Source organism: Hemiscyllium ocellatum, chromosome 13 (genome assembly GCF_020745735.1).
Source record: "Hemiscyllium ocellatum isolate sHemOce1 chromosome 13, sHemOce1.pat.X.cur, whole genome shotgun sequence".
Taxonomy (NCBI): Eukaryota; Metazoa; Chordata; class Chondrichthyes; order Orectolobiformes; family Hemiscylliidae; genus Hemiscyllium; species Hemiscyllium ocellatum.
This window is the reverse complement of record NC_083413.1, coordinates 60,043,832-60,062,457: the sequence shown is the minus strand read 5'-3', so window position 1 is coordinate 60,062,457 and position 18,626 is coordinate 60,043,832. Positions and strand designations below refer to the sequence as shown.

Below are 18,626 nucleotides of genomic sequence, written 5' to 3'. Positions count from 1 at the left end.
CTGAAGTCGGTACGTTGGCATCTTTTCTTGTAATATATCCAGAGAATGAGCATCCATTTTGAAACCACTTGATTGTCAGAAGTAGATAGGATGGGATCATGCTAGTGTTGGTTACTCATATGTTTGATCACGAGGAATACTGTGGGATAAATTGGAATGTGTTCTTTTGATTGCAAGTCAACTGTTTAACCTATATAGAGATGCAAAGTTATTTTGACGAGAACATATGATATATATATTTGAAAGGGAGGATATATAAAATATTATGCAACTAAATTAGATTAAGGAAGCTCCATTTAACCAACACCAGCATGGGCTCAATGCTTATTTCATACTGTAAATGCTATAATAATTTTGTATTTGTATATTCCATCATTATTTTGTTTTAGGCATTTATCCTTGCGGTAGTGTGTCTGTGTTGTTTGTTAGTTTACTAGGAGAGACTCTCTGGCAATGTTTCATCAATAGAGAATGAAGTTGATTTTCCAAGGAGTTTTTTTAATAAGTTATAAATGCATGTCCTAGTTATGAAGTAATTTGTTTTTGTAGCCACTGGGGTTCCACTTCCATTCAAAGCTAAACACTTTTATTCCCTTTATTCAAGGTTACACAAAATTCAATACACATCAACACTTAAACCAGAGAAGTAGGGATGTAAACACAAGGTGCCCCAAATCTCTTGAAAGCAACAACAACACATAAAGCCATACAAAAGTCTTACACAGGTCACTGTCCCCTGAAAAAGGTACTATAATGATCTAAGTACATAACAGGAATCTTTATAGCCCCTAAGGGCAGCTGCACACTTTTATTCACCCAAAGCAATAAATAAAAGATAAACAGAAAAACAAGATCTTATGTCAAAGACTACACTCCCATTTCTTTTAGTACAATCACTAATATTGTGGATGCAATTTAATAAACATTTAATACAAATATTTTAAAGCAGCAACATAAATTATAGATGAAATTTAATGACTAAAATGAAACATTTTGTTAAAAGCCAGTGGGCTATTAAACTTGATGATGCAGCTGATTTTCTGTTGTGGAAAATTTTAAAAATGGCAGCTCAAAATCTATTTAAGTAGACGTATATTTTTCAATAGGAGCAGTGAAGAAAATCACAAACTGCAGCCTGCCAATGTACAAAAGGCTGGGTACTATTTACTTGATATTTTTTATGGAATTAGCAGTGTTGTTGCCATGGCCAGTCACATGATATTTAGTTAGAAGGCAAAAGTCAATACTCCCTTAGCTGCATATTTGCTGGTTCCATCTGGTTTTTCTAGCCAAGTCCTAAGCTCTAGACACTGTTCGCTCAAAGTCACACAGGCATTAAGGACTTAACCCTTTGAATAACATCATTTTTGCTCCTCAACTATTTCAAGCACAATACTGTTTCTTATCTTTCAATTCAAGCATTACAACTAGGCAGACAATTTGCTTTCAATAATTTTGCTCTGAATATCCACAAATCTTTTGCTTTGACTTTTATTGTGGTGGATCAACATCTCTCAAAAAGTTAATATTAAATCAGCAAAATGGAGAAACTTTGGGTTTTCATTCATAATACTTAAATGTTATCCCTGAACATTTTCTGCATAATTTTAATAGCCTTTACTTACTTCAGTAGTAATATCTAACACTTTACACCAAGTCGCTAGGCCACAAAAAGCTTGTATTACATAACTGGAAGCAATTTGATATTATTATTTTCCTTCTTCCATGAATCTTTCTTGTCATTTGCTGACCTACCTTTTTCTCACTGTGTTCTGTTCACAACTCTGATACTTCTACACTTGACCACGCTACTCATTGCCTCATTTCTCCCACTCTAGACCCGTAAATTTGAGACCATTTAAATTCTAAGTTGCCTGCAACGTGACCTGATCCCTGATCTCCCTTGTCCTTACTGACTAACTTGGCTCCCAGTCAACTAATAACTTGATTTTAAAATTCCTCCTTGTTTTTCATTCCCTCTGTGGCTGTGCTTTTCCATGTTGCTGTAAAATCTGCTTTAAATCATAAACCCTCTGTGGTATCTGTGCATCTCTAATTTTGATCTCTTACATATTTCCAATGATAGTTGCTCCGACTTTGGCAGTCGTGCCTTCAGTTGCTTCGATCCCCCATGTTCTAGAATTCACATTCTGCACTTTTTGGTTTATTTTCCTTGCTTGCCTCTGTTAAGACACTGCTTAAAACCTGCTTCTTTGATGAAGGTTTTGGTCAAGGACTTAATATATTCCTTATGTGCCTCAGAGTGATACTTTGTTTGTCTGCTGCAGACACCAGGCTACGCACACAATTGTTCAACATAGGGTCCCTTTGCTGCCAACATCCTCTTTTTTTCAGGCATGAATCCAAAGGGTCTGCTTGGTCTGGTGTGGTAGAGGAAAACCACATGCTACTCAGATAAGAACCAGCTCTTGTCTTAAACAAGATATAGTTTATTGAACATGAGCAATTTAGTACAAATTAGGCTAATGTGATAGACATTTTTGTTCAGAGACTGGGGAGGGTCTGGTAGGTGGACTAACTCCTTTGCGATCCTAAGCTGTTTCCCATCAGGTCCAAATCACATCATCTTAGTGACAGGAGTTTAGGACAGTCCTCAATTTTAACACTTTCAGACTGACCTTTTTAAAACATGAAGCACCTTAGGATGATTTGTTGCATTAAGGTGCTTGACAAATGTACATTATTACTGATTTGTGAATGCTTTAATTCATCCTACAATCCAAAGATTGGAAACCTTGGACAAAAAGTTTTAGAGGAGTTGAACAAGGAAACATCATGACTGTGACTTTTTTCATTTTCGCGTGCATAGGAATTCACTTGATGCTGATTTAATAACCTTTGCACATGAAATATAACTGATTTGGAGGTCCACCAGAAAAAATATTTTCAGTATGTTATTGTCTATTGTAATAAGATTCATGAAGGAGGTCAATGTGCTGTTGACCTGAGTTCATCTCTCAGTTCTGTTTTTTTAAGTGACATTCTGATTAATGGGAGATCAGGTGTGGAAGACAGAGATCAATGACCTGAGTTTACAAACTGCACTTTCCTAAGATTATTTCCTGTAAACTAGATTGTCACTTGAGCTTCTGCTTGTACATTAGGAGAACCATTATTGTGTCAATTATTTAGCATTGCAGACTTCAATACCTGCAAATAAATGTTACACAAATAATTAAGAGCTGAAGGTGCAAATGGGGAGGTCAAAACCTGTGGAATAATGGGCAGAGAGAACCCATCCAATGCATGTCCCTTTGGGTGAAACTAAATGTATCGATAAGTGGGAAAGAGAGACACTACAGTGTTGATTTGAAAAGTAGTTATCACTGTGATTAGATTTCTCTTTATCCAACCAATGAAGTAAGGGAGAAATGCATTTGTTTTGATAATCTGTTACAATGATTTTTGCAGAATTGCCTTTGCATGTTGAACATTATAGATCATGCAAAATTATTTAATACATTTTATGTTGAATTTTAACCTTTTTCTAAATTCAATTTTTTCAAAATGTATTCACTTGTGAGACTTGGGCATTGCTGGCTGGGCCAGCATACATTGCCCATCCCTAGTTGCCCTTGAGAAGGTAGTGGTGAGCTTCCACCTTGAACTGTTGCAGTCCCTGTGCTGTAGGTAGATTCACAATGCCCTTAGTGAGGGAATTTCAAGATTTTCACCCAGCAACATGGAAGGAATAGCAATATATTTCCAAGTCAAAATGGTGAGTGATTTGGAGGGGAACTTGCAGGTTGTGGTTCTCCCATGTATCTGCTACCCATGTCCTTTAGATGGAAGTGGTCATGGATTTGGAAGGTTCTGTCTCAGGACCTTTGGTGAATTTCTGCAATGCAGCTTGTAGACAGTACACACTGCTGCTATTATGTATCCTAGATGATGTCAAACTGCTTGAGTATTGATGGAGCTGCATCCGTCCAGAAAAGTGGGGAATATTCCATCACACTCCTGACTTGTAACTCGTATATAGTGGATAGTCTTTGGGGAGTCAAGTAATTTGTTTTCTCATGTACATGTCCACTATCAATACAGTTACTGTATTTTCTGCACCATGATTAAGGGGAAGGTTGCTCGTAGAAACTTAGAAAATGGCAACAAGATTGTTCCACCATTATGACCTTTGCTGATCATCCAACTCAGTACCCTATTTCGACTTTCTCCCCATATTCTTTGAAACTTTTAGTCCCAAGAACTTTATTTAACTCAAAAACATTCACTGTTTTGGCCTCAACTGCTTTCTATGGCAGAGAATTCTACAAGCTCACCACTTCCGCCTCAAGCGACTGACTGTGTGGAGTTTACACGTTCTCCCCGTGTCAGCGTGGGTTTCCTCTGGGTGCTCTGGTTTCCTCCCACAGTCCAAAGATGTGCAGGTCAGGTAAATTGGCCACGCTAAATTGCCCGTAGTGTTAGGTAAAGGGTAAATGTAGGGGTATGGGTGGGTTGCGCTTCGGCGGGTCGGTGTGGACTTGTTGGGCCGAAGGGCCTGTTTCCACATTGTAATGTAATCTAATGTAATCTAATCTAATCTTTGGGGGATGAAGAAATTTCTCCTCATCTCAGTCTTAAATGGCCTCCTCCAAATCCTTAGACTGCAATCCCCGGACTCTGGACTCTGCAGTCATCGGGAATATCCTTCCTGCATTCACCCTGTCTCGTCCTATTGGCATTTAATAGATTTCTATCCGATCCCCCCTTGTTCTTCTGAATTCCAGTGAGTATGGTTCTAACTGATCCAGTTTGTCTTCAAACATCAGTACAAAGATGCCAAGCATCAGCCCAGTAAACTTTCATTGCACTCCAAGCACAGTCAGAACATACTTCCTTAGGTAAGGAGACCCAAATTGTACACAATACTCTTGGTGTGGTTTCACCAAGGCCCTGTACAATTGCAGCAAGATGGTCCTGTGCCTGTACTCCAATCTTCTGTTATGATGGTGAACATACCATCTGCCTTTTTCACCATCTATTGTTCGTACATGCTTACAATGAATGATGGTGTACAAAAATACCCAGGTCTCATTGCAAATCCCTCTTTCCCAATCTATCACTTTTCCGATAATAATCTGCCTTCCTGTTTTGCTACCAAATTGGATAATTTCACAATTATCCACATTAACTTCGTCTGCCACAGGTTGAACCATATTATTCGAGTTATTTGAAAGATTAATATGTGCTGTGCTTAGGGGAGCCTATAGATGTACTGCACTTTGATTCTGGGATACATTTGATAAGAAGCCACATCAAACGATATTGAAGAAAAGTAAAGTTCATGGTGTAGGGAATAACATATAAGCATGGATATAAGATTAGATGGCTGACTGGCTGGCAGAAAACACAACATTCATAAATGGGCTTTTGATTGGCAGGATGTCATAAGTAGAGTCCCATAAGGATCTGCTGGGTCTTAACATATGCAGTTTAGATCAATGACTTAGGGCAGCAAAGGCAAGGTGGCTAAATTTGCTGATGACATCAAGGTAGATGGGAAAGGTATTTGGTGAAGAAGATATAAGGAAGTTGTAGACTGACATAAATAGATCGAGTGAGTGGGCAAAAATCTGACAGACGGAGTATAAGATGGGAAAATGTTACTTATTAACATTTCTTAATAATAGATTTCAGCATTTTCCTAATGACTGATATTCCACTAACTCCTTTCGTTCCCTGTTTACTCACTCCTTTTTATCTTGAGTAGCAGTGGTTCATTTGCTAACTACCAATCTGCTGGGACCAGGCCAGAAACTAGGAAATTTTGGAAAATTGGACCCAGTACATTCACTATCTCTGCAGCTTTCTCTTTTAGAACACCAGCATGTAAATTTTAAGCCCTGGGGGACTGTTAGACTTCAGTTCCTTAATTTCTCAATGATGGTATTTTATTTCGCTTTCTAGCCTGAGCCAGTGAGGATAATTCTAGTACCCCTCACCCATTTCAACTTAAGTACATGATTAAATATGAAATCTTTCTAGTCTTTAAACCTCAGTACTATATTGGACCTTATTCTACTAGTGAGTCACCGAGATAGCTCAAATAATAAATTTTCCTGACGAATATTTATCTCTCAATCAACATAACTAAAACATTTACATTTATAATATCACCATGATGCCTGTGGAGTAATGTTCTCTTCAAACTGCCTGTTACATTTTCTACATCACAATTGTATCAACACTTTCAAAGTACTTTACTGAATGCCAAGAACTTTGGGATGCCTGAGGAGTAGAGGGTTGCATATGAGGAGAGATAGAGTTGAATAAGCCAAACCTTCCTGTAATGGTCTCATTGAAATATACCAGTTGATGTGGAATATGTGAACTTTCAAAACAAAATTTACAAAATGCCTCACAGCAAAGTTAGTGGAATGAAAGTCAAGTTGTAACAGGTACGAAGCTGGTTGGGTCACAGAAAACAATAATTGTTAACAGTTGTTATTCAGAGGAGAGGATGTTTTATTGCAGTATTCTTCACAGCAATCAGCGTTAGGACTCCTGATTTTCCTGATATATATCAATCATCTAGAATTTGCTAGGCAAAGCACAAATTCAAAACTTATGGCTCATACAAAGCTTGGAAGTATTTTGAAGCATGGGGACAAGAGTGTTGAATTTTACAAGGGCATAGACAGATTGGTGGAATGAGCAAACCAGTGCCAGGATAAATTAAATGAAGAAAACTGTGATGTTGTTCATTTTGGTTGGAAGAACATAGAAAGATATCACAAAATACGGATTATAATTTGAAAAGTGTGCAGAACCAGAAGGATTGTGACTCTATGACTATGATGTACATAAGCATACTTCATTGAAGATGCTATTACAGGTTGAGAGGGCAATTAATAAATGGTATACTGGGACTTATCAATAGGGAGATTAATTACATAGGCAACAATGATTGCATAGAACACTGGTCCAGCCTTAATGGGAGTATTGTGTACAGTTCTGGACATTAAAGTTTAGGATGAATGTTAAAGCATTAGAAACAGAATGAAGTCAAAATTCACAAAACTGTTTCCAGGAACAGGAAACTTCAGTAATATAGAAAGACTGGAGAAGTTGGGACTATTCTACTTGTAGAAGAGAAAGTTGAGAGAAATTTAATAGAGGTGTTCAAGATCATGACGAGTCTTGATAGAATAGACAAGGAGAAACTGTTCCCGTTGGTGAAAGGATCAAAAATCTGAGGGCACAAGCATAAGGTAATCAGTAGAAGGAACAATGATGATAAGAAGAAATGATATTTCATGTAATGAGTTGTTAAGATCTAGAGTGTACTGCCTGTGGTAGAGGTAGGTTTTATTGAGGCTTGTCAAAAAAAATTGGACCATTATCTGAAAAGGGGGAAAATTAGCAGGGCTACACGACAAAGGCAAAACAGTGAGCTTTGATGAATTGCTTCTTTAGAGGGCTAGCACCATCACTGTGGTCCCAATAGCTTATATGACTATAGTCACCTATGATTCTACATGACTCTGAGAAAGTTTGACAGAGTAGATGTTGTGAGGATATTTCCTTTGGCTGGTGAGTTTGGAACTAAGAAGTATAGTTTTAGGATAAAAGGTTGGTCATTTAAGAAGGAGATGAAAAGAAATTTCCTCACTCAGATAGTTGTGAATCTTTTGAATTCTACAGCCCAGAATACTGTGGATACTTAAATCATTGAGTGCATTCATATCTGAGGGTGACAGGTTTTGAACACCAAAGGGTTTAAAGGATTTGGGAATTAGTTAGGAAATTAGACTTGAGGCCAGATATTAGCCATGATCTTTTTTAAATGGCAGAGTAAACTCAAGGAGCTCTATGTCTTACACCACTTCCTATTTTCTTATGTCCTAAGATTGGGAAAGGCATTACAAAAATTCAAATTCTTCCTGTCAGATTTTTTATAATAAATAATTTTGCAATCTTAAAAAATTAATGAGTTCTAAAATGAAGTACGGCAGGAAGAAACATGCAGAAAATAATGGAATTGTGCAATGTATCTATGTGAATAACTGTCTCCAACCATTTTGTAACTGTTTTGACAGATTGTTATGTACTTGGGGCAAGCCTCCAAAGACATCATTAAGTGGCCTCGTCCATTATCCCCACCAGTTGTAAAGTTGGAAACAAGAGTTGATGCAGAGTATGGTATGCCCTCAACGCATGCCATGGCAGCAACGGCTATCTCCTTTACATTTCTAATCGCTACAATGCACAGGTACAAGGTAGGAATTTTACATTCTATTCTTGACAGGAGCTCACAAATGTAAAACCACAATGTACAGATTTCATACGTCATTAAAAAGGATTCCTGCCCATGTTGTTAATACCTACCTACTTTAATAATTTACTCATGAAATACGGATAGACTGCAGAAATATATTCTGATTTTCGCAAAGGTTAGCAGCATTCAATTCACAGCAAGTGATTTATTATTGAGTAGACATGGTGAGATCCCTCAAAAGAAGTCACATCACAGTGTTTGAAGTGATTTCAAAACAGGAATAGCAGGTTCCAGAGCAGTTAAAATGGCACTCAAGAATTCTTAGTAAGTGACAAAATAATCTGGATCAGCTCAGAAATTGTTTTTATTAATCATTTCTATCGATGTGTAGTAATCCCGCTTCCAACTAAACTTTCTTGACAGAACATTATTTCAAAAAGTGTTAGATGATGTCACACTAACATAATCTTCCTGATTTTCTCTTCTCATCTCCCTCTGATACCCTGTGGGAGGAAAGTTTCACTGAGGAACTGAAAGTAGAAAGTTAAGTGTATGCTCATGTCCTCTGTTTCTGTTCCTACAATATCCTTTTCCTTGGACTCAACCACTTAAGTATGTATTTCTGATATCCACTTCCTTTTACCATGTTGTCTTTCTTCCCTTATTAATATTGCAACAGATTCTTCTTTTATCTTCCTTATGGGATTGCATTCATATTCCATGTTCAACACCACACAATTTTTCATCCTTTGGTTACAAACACAATAGCAGTTCAGCAGAGGAATCAGACTGGACTCACACCACAAGCTCTCATTCTTTCTCCACAAATGCTGCCACTCATATCTAGTTTCTGCAGCACTTTCTGTTTTTATTTCAGATGTCCAGTATCCATAGAATTTTGCTTTCATCTAAGGGTCATATGACCTGTTCTGAATTCTGCCCAAGAATACATTTGGGGAGCTTGGCTGTGGAAGTGTCAAGAGGGTGGGTGTGGATGGAGGGGAGTACAGAGGGGTGGTGGGCAGGTTGCCTTACTGGGAAGAAGTTAGAAGAGGGATACAATGACCAAACCACATGAGCTGATAAACTGGTCGATACACCATTAGACTCCCAAGTTTCACAGGAAGATGTTAGGAGTGTCAGGTTTTGCAAACTGTTGTATTTTAAACTGTTTAACTTCAAGATAGAATTAAATTTGCAAGTCCAAAAGATAGTTAATTAGCATTACTACCTGGATAGAATGCCCTTTGGATTCACGTTGTCATGGGGGTGACCTTTGAAGAGAGAGTATGCAATGGAAAGTCATTGTAGTATCAACTTACAGAGTTTTATCTTTCAACATCCCTGCACTTCACAGACAGGCCAGTCTGCAAAGTTCTGAGAGACAACATAAAGATACAGATGGGCAGTCTATTATCTACCACGTAAAATGGGAATGGAAGAGCATCTGAATTTGAACATATTAAGTTTGTGAGAATGTAAAGAAAACTGGAAGAATTAAGTTAGCTTTTGCTAGAGAGAGGAATCACCGCGATAACCCTTACCATGAAAATCACTTTGGGCTTTATAAGCTATCCATCTGGAAAAGAAAAATAAATCAAGTCATCAAGAGAAAAACTGCTTTTGGACGTTTTGAGGAGAACAAGTGTTCACTAAGGGATAAAGTATAGCATAAGCTTAACTAGGGATCTTCACTCATTTTAAAAGTTAAATTGGGGATACATTTCTGCAGTCTAGTGGTTATGTTAGCTACAAAAGTAGTTTTAATCAATGTTATTTGGACATTGTTTGTGACAGTAATGGTTTTAAAACTAAATGTGTTGTTTAATCCAGTCAATTACAGAGTCATAGAGATGTATAGTACAGAAACAGACTCTTCCGCCCAACTTGCCCATGGTGACCTGATATCCTAAATTAATCTAGTCATTTTCCAGCACTTGGCCCATGTCCCTCTAAACCCTTCCTGTTCATGTACCCATCCAGATGCCTTTTAAATGCTGTAATTGTACCAACCTCCACCACTTCCTCTGGCTGCTCATTCCACACACCTACCACACTCTGTGTGAAAAAAAATCCCCTTAGGTCCCTTTTAAATCTTTCTCCTCTCACTTTAAACCTCTACCTTATAGTTTTGGACTCTGTACCCTGGAGAAAAGACCAGGGATATTCACCCTATGCATAGCCATCATGATTTTATAAACCTCTATATGGTCACCCCTCAGCCTCCAACGCTCCAGAGGAAACAGCCCCAGCCCCTTCAGTCTCTCCCTATAGCTCAAACCCTACAACCTTGGCAACATCATTGTAAATCTTTTCTGAACTCTTTCAAATTTAACAACCTAGCAGTGAGACCAGAATTGAATTCAGTTTTCCAACAGTGGCCTAATCAATGTCCTATAGCTGCAACATGATCTCCCAACTCCTATAATCAATGCACTGACCAACAAAGGCAAGTGTACCAAATGCCTTCTACACCACCCTGTCGACTTGTGACTCCACTTTCAATGAACTATGAACCTGCACTCCAAGCTCTCTTTGTTTGGCAACACTCCTGGAGTTTACTATTAAGTGTATAAGTCCTGCCTCTGCCAGTGGCCTCGGGTGTTTCTGCCTCAAGAAACTGCAGAGCTGTCACAGTGGGGTCTTCACCAGATTGTGCCCCTCACGCTCTGTCATGCCGGCTCACCACAGTTTCAATATCTGAGCAGGGAGCAGTCTTGCCGACACTTGCTTTGCAGCCTTTGTAATCTTGTCTTCAGAGATTGAGGATGGAGTTTCTGACAGAGCCAGAGAATTTGATGCTGAGGTTGAGGTCAGGCTTTCAGAACCTACAAAATAAAGAGAAAGTGTTGTAGCCAGTGGTTAAAAGAGCTCCCAGAGATTGACTGTGACAGGGAGAGTGACAATGACATTCAGAACAGCACTTGCACATTTGGCAGGGCATATATGTTTCAGTACCTGTGCTGAAGCAATCTTAATCTTCTCCTGTGAGGACCAAAATTATCTCCTTGAAGTAGGTGAAGAGCCTGATGTCCAGCATACCTCTACCCACCCTGAGTCTGTCTGCCATGTTATGGGCTGTCTTCTTTTCCAATGAATTTGGGCGGCACGGTGGCACAGTGGTTAGCACTGCTGCCTCACAGCGCTAGAGACCCAGGTTCAATTCCCACCTCAGGCAACTGACTGTGTGGAGTTTGCACATTCTCCCCATGTCTGCGTGGGTTTCCTCCGGGTGCTCCGGTTTCCTCCCACTGTCCAAAAATGCGCAGGTTAGGCAAATTGGCTATGCTGGATTGTCCGTAGTGTTAGGTGAAGGGGTGAATGTAGGAGAATGGATCTGGGTGGGTTCCGCTTTGGCAGGTCGGTATAGACTTGTTGGGCTGAAGGGCCTGTTTCCACACTGTAAGTAATCTAATCTAATCTAATCTAAAGAGAAAAGGCCTGAATGACTGAGATGACAGTGGGTCACACGGCTATCTGTGCTGGCGCACGTAGTGGAAAGGTGACAAGATGTCCTAAAGTATTAAAGAGATATGGGCGAGGGCATACAGGATTATAGTGTGGGAAACTGAGCGGGGAGACCATGTGAGAGAAGTTGTTGCAGGCTATAATGAGAGTGCTAGAACGTGAGCCTTGCTGGGAGCTATGTACAAACGCATTGGTAGAGTGAATGTGAAGTAGCAGAGAAAGATTGTGGCACTTTCCCTGGAAGAGCATAAAGATTTTTGTGGATTACTAGCTGGAGACAGCACTGTCCCAGGCAGTGATTTTTGAACCCTGCTGGCAGGGTCTGGTGGTGTGACCACCTCTTCTGCACCACCAGGACCTCCAGATGCTTCTGGAGATTTATGATGCCATCTTCCCCTTGTCTAACATCTCCTGGCCACATCTGTCATGGGGCAGGGCAGTTTCAGAATGCCAATGCATATCCAGAAGCAATACCGAGTTTTGATGCTGATGTGGGTGATGACTTCCTTTTCACAGGTATCCGTTGAGTGGGGAGCTCTTGTGAGAAGGTCATTTTGTAAGATGGGACAGAAATTGGATGTGGCAGGCACCATAGGGGCATGAGTGATGCAAGTTCTGTAAGATGGGGCGAGAAAAATTGTTACAGGCGGCGTGACAACAAAGCCTTCAACACTGCTTGAATTTAGCCAAACTGAAATGAGATTCAGCCCATAGGCTATTACCTATTAGATTAAATCTAATTAGATTTTGGGCAAAATATGTATCTTAGATTAGATTCTTTGTATATCATGTAACATTGTCAGCTTTTTTTTTGTAGATATTTTTATTGAAATTTAACATTTTTGCAAATTTACAAAAATAAACAAAACTCTCAAATACAAACATTGATGTACAATTAAATCATATATACAATAGTCATAATTTAACAAAGAAAAGAGAAAGAAAGAAAACAAAAAAAGAAAAAAAAAAGAAACGAGAAAAGACAGAAAAAAAAACTCAACTTTCTACTAATCTAACCTATAACTAACCAGAGTGTATACCTAAGTCTCTTACATGCTCGGAATGTATAAACATCAAATATAATAAAACCCATATTCGCGCAGGATTCCTCTCCCAAGGGGCCCCGGAGCAGCCCGGTCTGAAATCTTCACTAAATAAAAGCCCTTGTTAGGATAGCCGAAATATCTGCATTTATATAATTCAAAAAGGGCTGCCATATTTTATAAAATAATTCAGTCTTTCGGTGCACCATATTTGTGAGGAAGTCAAGGGGGATATATTCCATAATTAATCTGTGCCAATTTGAAAGTCCAGGGGGGCCCTCAGCCACCCAGTTCACCAAAATATTTTTCCTTGCACAGAAAGAGAGAATAGAAAATAGTCTCTTCCCATGCATATCCAGAGATGAGAGGTTCGAAAAGCCCAAAAGGAGAGATACAGGGTCCACCCTAATTTCCGTTCCTAAAATTTCTGTCAGGGTATTTGCCACTTTAGTCCAGTATCTGCGGATTTTCTGACAAGTCCACAGACAATGTACAAGAGTACCCACCTCTATTTTGCATTTAGGACACATTGGAGATGCTCCTGCCTTAAATTTTGCCAGTCGAGCCGGAGCTATATGGGCCCTATGAAGTATCTTTAGTTGGATAGCCTGAGTTCTGTTACAGATAGCAATTCTTCTAGCATTTTCCCAAATGTCATTCCACATATCCTCAGAGATTTCTAGCCCCAAGTCCTGCTCCCATGTTTTAAGCAGGTCATCCATGTCTCCTGAGACTCCATCATGTAGCAAATGGTATATAGTACTAACGGAGGATGCCCCCGCTGGTCGTAAGACATTACGTTCTCTGTCTGATTTATAAAGACTATCTATTAATGTAGTCTTCCTCTGTATATAATCTCGAACTTGGAAGTATCGAAAGAGATCCCCATTAGGTATTCCGAATTTCAGACGCAGCTGCTCAAAGGACATCAGGATCCCATCTTTAAATAGGTCCCCTAAGCATGAGATGCCCTTGGATCTCCAGAGTTTAAAGGTGGCATCTGTAATCCCCGGTTGGAATCCCCATGCGCCTACTATTGGTGCATGGGGGGATGTTTTATGTGAGTTACCCTCATTTTGCCGCATTATATTCCAGGCCTTAATTGTGTTTAATATTATGGGATTTTTACAGTGGTCTGTAATGATTTTCCTCTTATCTGAAAATAAAAGGTTAATAAGTGGGTATTTTACTTGGGAGGCTTCGATATCCAGCCAAATTGATTGTGGATCAGATGAAACCCAATCAGCTATGTAACTTAGTAGGGAGCTTAACTGATATTTCCTAAAGTCTGGGAAGTCCAGTCCTCCCCTTGCCTGTGGAAGCTGTAGCTTCTTCAGCTTAATAAGGGGCCGTCTATGGTTCCAAATAAAGGAGCCCAACCAGCCATATAATTTACGTAGGGCTAGCCTTGGCAGCATCAGCGGGAGCATTCTCATAGGATATAAGAGACGGGGCAGAACATTCATTTTAATTAATGCTATTCTCCCTAGCCAGGAAATCGGAAGGTCTCTCCATCGCTGGAGGTCCTGCCTTATCCTTTCCATTAATTGTACAAAATTAGCCCTATACAGCTGATCAAATACTGGCGTGATAAAAATACCTAAATATAAGAAGCCCTCCAGGGACCAACGGAAGGGAAAAGGGGATCCGTCCATTAAGTGGGGTATCATAGCCAGACCACCCATTGGCATGGCTTCCGATTTTGAAAAATTAATTTTATAGCCTGAGAATGCACTAAATGTATTAATAACTTGAATTAGACGAGGCACTGACATTAAAGGATTACTGAGGAATAAGAGAATGTCATCTGCATAGAGGGTAATTTTGTGTTTACCTGTACCAATCCTCGGGGCCATTATATTAGGATCAGTCCGGATGGCTTCTGCTAGTGGTTCGATTATCAGTGTAAACAACAATGGTGAGAGAGGACATCCTTGACGGCAGCCCCTACCCACACTGAAGCCATCCGATCTTAACCCATTAGTAATAACAGCTGCTTTGGGGTCATTATACAATGTTGAAACCCATTTGGTAAACACCTGTCCAACGCCAAACCTTTCCAATGTGTAAAATAAATATGACCATTCAACCCTATCAAATGCCTTTTCCGCATCCAATGAAATTACTACTCCTGGTATCTTTCCCTGATGACAGGCTTGGATCATATTCAAGACCCTTCTGATATTATTGGATGATCTGCGGCCCTTAATAAATCCCGTCTGGTCCTCCTTTATAATATATGGCAGTACCCTTTCTAGTCTTAGTGCTAACATTTTTGAGAGAATTTTAAAGTCTACATTTAGTAAGGATATTGGTCTGTAAGATGCACAATCTTCTGGGTCTTTTCCTTTTTTGAGGATAAGAGAAATATTTGCTTCTTTCAGCGTGGGCGGGAGACAGACCTGACTATGCGCAAAATTATACATATCCATAAGTGGGTCAACCAATATTCCTGTAAATTCTTTATAGAATTCAGCTTGAAAACCATCCGGGCCCGGTGCTTTTCCGCTCTGAAGTTGCCTAATTGCCTCAAGTATTTCTTGGACTGTTAAAGGGGTATTTAGGGCCGACACCTGTTCCGGAGTCAGGCCCGGGAAGGTCAAATTTTTAAAAAATGACTGCATCCTCCTAATCCTATCTTCACAATCCTGCGATCTATATAGTTCAGAATAAAATTCTTTAAAGGTCGCATTGATCTTTTTATGATCATGAGTCAGGGTACCTGTACTTTCCTTGATGGTCGGAATAGTTTGAGGGGCTTTCTTTTTCTTTGCAAGAAATGCTAAGTATCTACCCGGTTTGTCGCCATATTCATATAATCTTTGTTTCGCAAATAATATTTCCCTTTTAGCCGTTTGAGTAAGCGCAGTGTTTAAAGCTGTCCTAAGAGCTGTAATCCTCTGCAATTTTGTGATAGAAGGTCTATCAGCGTATGCTGTTTCGGCTGCTTTTAGGCGAGCTTCGAGCAGACGTTGTTGCTCTCCCTTCATTTTCCTCTGGGTCGCTGAATAGGAGATGATCAAACCTCGTGCATAAGCTTTGATGGTCTCCCACATCATTGACGGATTGCTAGCCGTACCAGTATTAATTTCTAAAAAAGTTTTAAGTTCTTGGGAGAAGTACTTTAAAAATTTGCTATCTTTTATCAGGAAGGGGTCCATACGCCAATGCCGAGCAGATGTCCCATTGTTCTTTACCTTAGTTTCCATGTATACAGCGGCATGGTCAGAGATTGCTATAGTACCTATTTTACAGGTTGCTATAGAGTTTAGAAAAATCGATGGGGCAAAAAACATATCAATTCTTGTGTGACATTTATGTGGATTAGAGTAGAAAGAAAAATCTCTACCCTGTGGATGGAGACATCTCCATACATCTACCAATCCTAATTCTTTATTCAGGTCCGCCAGTTGTCTAGATCTGGGAGATACTCCAGCGGCACTCTTGGGAATCCTGTCTATTTCCGGATCCATAATACAATTAAAGTCTCCCCCTATAATTGTATGACGGGCACCAAAGGCCATCAGTTTTGAAAAAGCTTCCGTTATGAATTTAAAGGGGTGTGCCGGGGGGCAGTATACATTTAAGATCCCATATTCCTCTCCATTTATGAGGGCTTTAATCAAAATATATCGTCCAGATTCGTCTTTTATCTGATTTAGAATTTTCAAAGGGAAGTTCTTCCTGACAAGGATAACCACTCCCCTGCTTTTTGAATTAAAAGAGGAAAAAAAGGCCTGATCAAATCCGCCCTGTCGTAATTTTAAGTGTTCTTTATCCGACAGGTGTGTCTCCTGTAGGAGAGCTATATCAACTCTCTCCTTCTTAAGATTTGATAATATTTTCTTCCTTTTAACTGGCGAATTACTCCCCCTGACATTCCAGGTGCACCACTTAACCGACTGTTCAGCCATAATCATCTGGACAGATCCGAGACCCCTCGGGAGGGGAAACCCTATCTAGAACATCCCGAGCATGGAGCATACAAGATTTACAAAAGTAAAGATTCTCTGATACACTCAAAACAATATAACAAAAAACTCTTTCTAAGTATAAAAAATGTAAACCATTCCGAATTGGAGATTTTCTCCCTTGTTCCCAGGGAGCGTCACTTCCTCTCCCACAGTCCATCTTACCCTCTTCCAACCAGTGCCCCACCCTTGACCCAGGTGTTCCTCAATAAAATGAGGAGAATTCAAATATAATATAAAGCTAGAGTTAACAGTGAACACCCTACCCCCACCCACACCCACATCTAAATATATTTGGGAATATTAATACCATATATAACTATAAGATTACAATCTCAACACGTAATACTTAAATATAATACCACAGAATAACAGGGGAAAGAAAAACAACCCCGCTCCTAAAAACAGAAGTCAAATAGAATAAGGTAACCACCTCCCCCCATCAACATTAACCAAACGCCCCAACATATATATATATACATACACACATAGGGGGAAAGATAAGAAAAGATGAAGGGATGTAAACCAAAATAATGGGAAAGGCAGACCAGCGTCCACAATCTCTTACAGCTTATTTAAGAGAGTCCAAGAATTCCTTAGCCTTCTCCGGTGATCCGAAGTTATATATGGATCCTTCGTGGCTAAGGCGTAGCGTCGCTGGATATCGTAAGGAGTACTGGATATTTAAGTCCCTTAAACGCTTCTTCACCTCATCGAATGCCTTCCTCTTTCGGACCAAAGCTGGGGAGAAGTCCTGGAACAGCATGATCCTGGATCCTTTGTGGGTCATAGCTTGGGGATCTTTTCCCAGATTTCTTGAGGCTTCCAGGAGCATCTGCCTCTCCCTATAGCTCTGCAGCTGGAACAGGACCGGGCGTGGGCGCTGGGTTGAGCCGGGCCCACGTACTGTGACCCGGTAGGCCCATTCTACCCTTACCTGGCCTGATCCAGCCTGCAGATTTAAAAGTTGTGGCAGCCAATGCTCTAAGAATGCTGTCAGCTGGCCTCCCTCTTCCTGCTCGGGAAGGCCCAACAACCGAATATTTTTTCTACGACATCGATTTTCGAGGTCATCAATGTGGTTTTCTAGGTTCTGGACTCGATTCTCGAGAAAACGGATGTGGTCGGCTGTTGATTTTATCCCAGTCTCTGAGGCTGCGGCCTTCGACTCCACCTCTCTGACTCGGCACTCCAGTTCCTGAATGTCTCTGCCCTGCTTCTGCAGCTCGGCTGATAGTGCTTCTCTGCTCTGCCGAGACTCATCGATAAAAGCATCAATCTTCGCCTCCCACCTGGCAAACATCTCCTCAAAGCTCATCTTCATTGGTAAATCTCCTGAAGTAGCTGAAGACACCTTTGTTGCAGCTGAAGAGGGAGAGGGTGGGGGAGGGGTCCCTGCTTTCTTAGAGCCGCCTGTTCCCTTCCCTTTACTCATTTTCCAGCTAGTATTAGACTATTTAAATGTACTAATAGGTAACTATTTAAGGTTAACAACTATTATAAATGGTTTAGTGAGTGTGGTGGGGGTGGATAGCCCACTTTTCCCAAGTTTTGGGTAGAGCACTGTGGACTCAGTCTTGCTGGGTCGCCGCCATCTTGGATCCCCCCATTGTCAGCTTTTGCTTAGTTGTGTTTCCTCTGAGTCACAAGTTTCCAGGTTCAAGTCTCACTTCTGAATTTGAGCATAGAATCAAAACTTACCTTCAGTCTAGTGCAGTGCTGATAGTATTCTGCACTGTCAGAGGTACTGTCTTGAGACAAGATATTAAACTGAGGCCTCATCTCTTTTCTAAGTTGGACTGTCCAATCTCATAACACTAATTCAAAGAAGATCAGGGGAATTCTCCCCATTGTTTTAAAATTCATCATTCACTCAGAAAAAAAACAGACCATCTTTGCATTGCT

At 40.1% G+C, this 18,626-nt stretch overlaps 1 protein-coding gene across 2 annotated transcripts in view; it reads left to right on the top strand.

Annotated features, from left to right (window-relative positions):
• sgpp2 (sphingosine-1-phosphate phosphatase 2) overlaps nt 1-18,626 on the top strand; it is a 48,715-nt gene that overhangs the window by 22,745 nt on the left and 7,344 nt on the right. For both annotated transcript variants that reach the window (XM_060834226.1, XM_060834225.1), the window contains one exon: nt 8,061-8,240. In XM_060834226.1, coding sequence (XP_060690209.1) covers nt 8,061-8,240 — 180 coding nt within the window. The remainder of the gene's footprint in view (nt 1-8,060; nt 8,241-18,626) is intronic.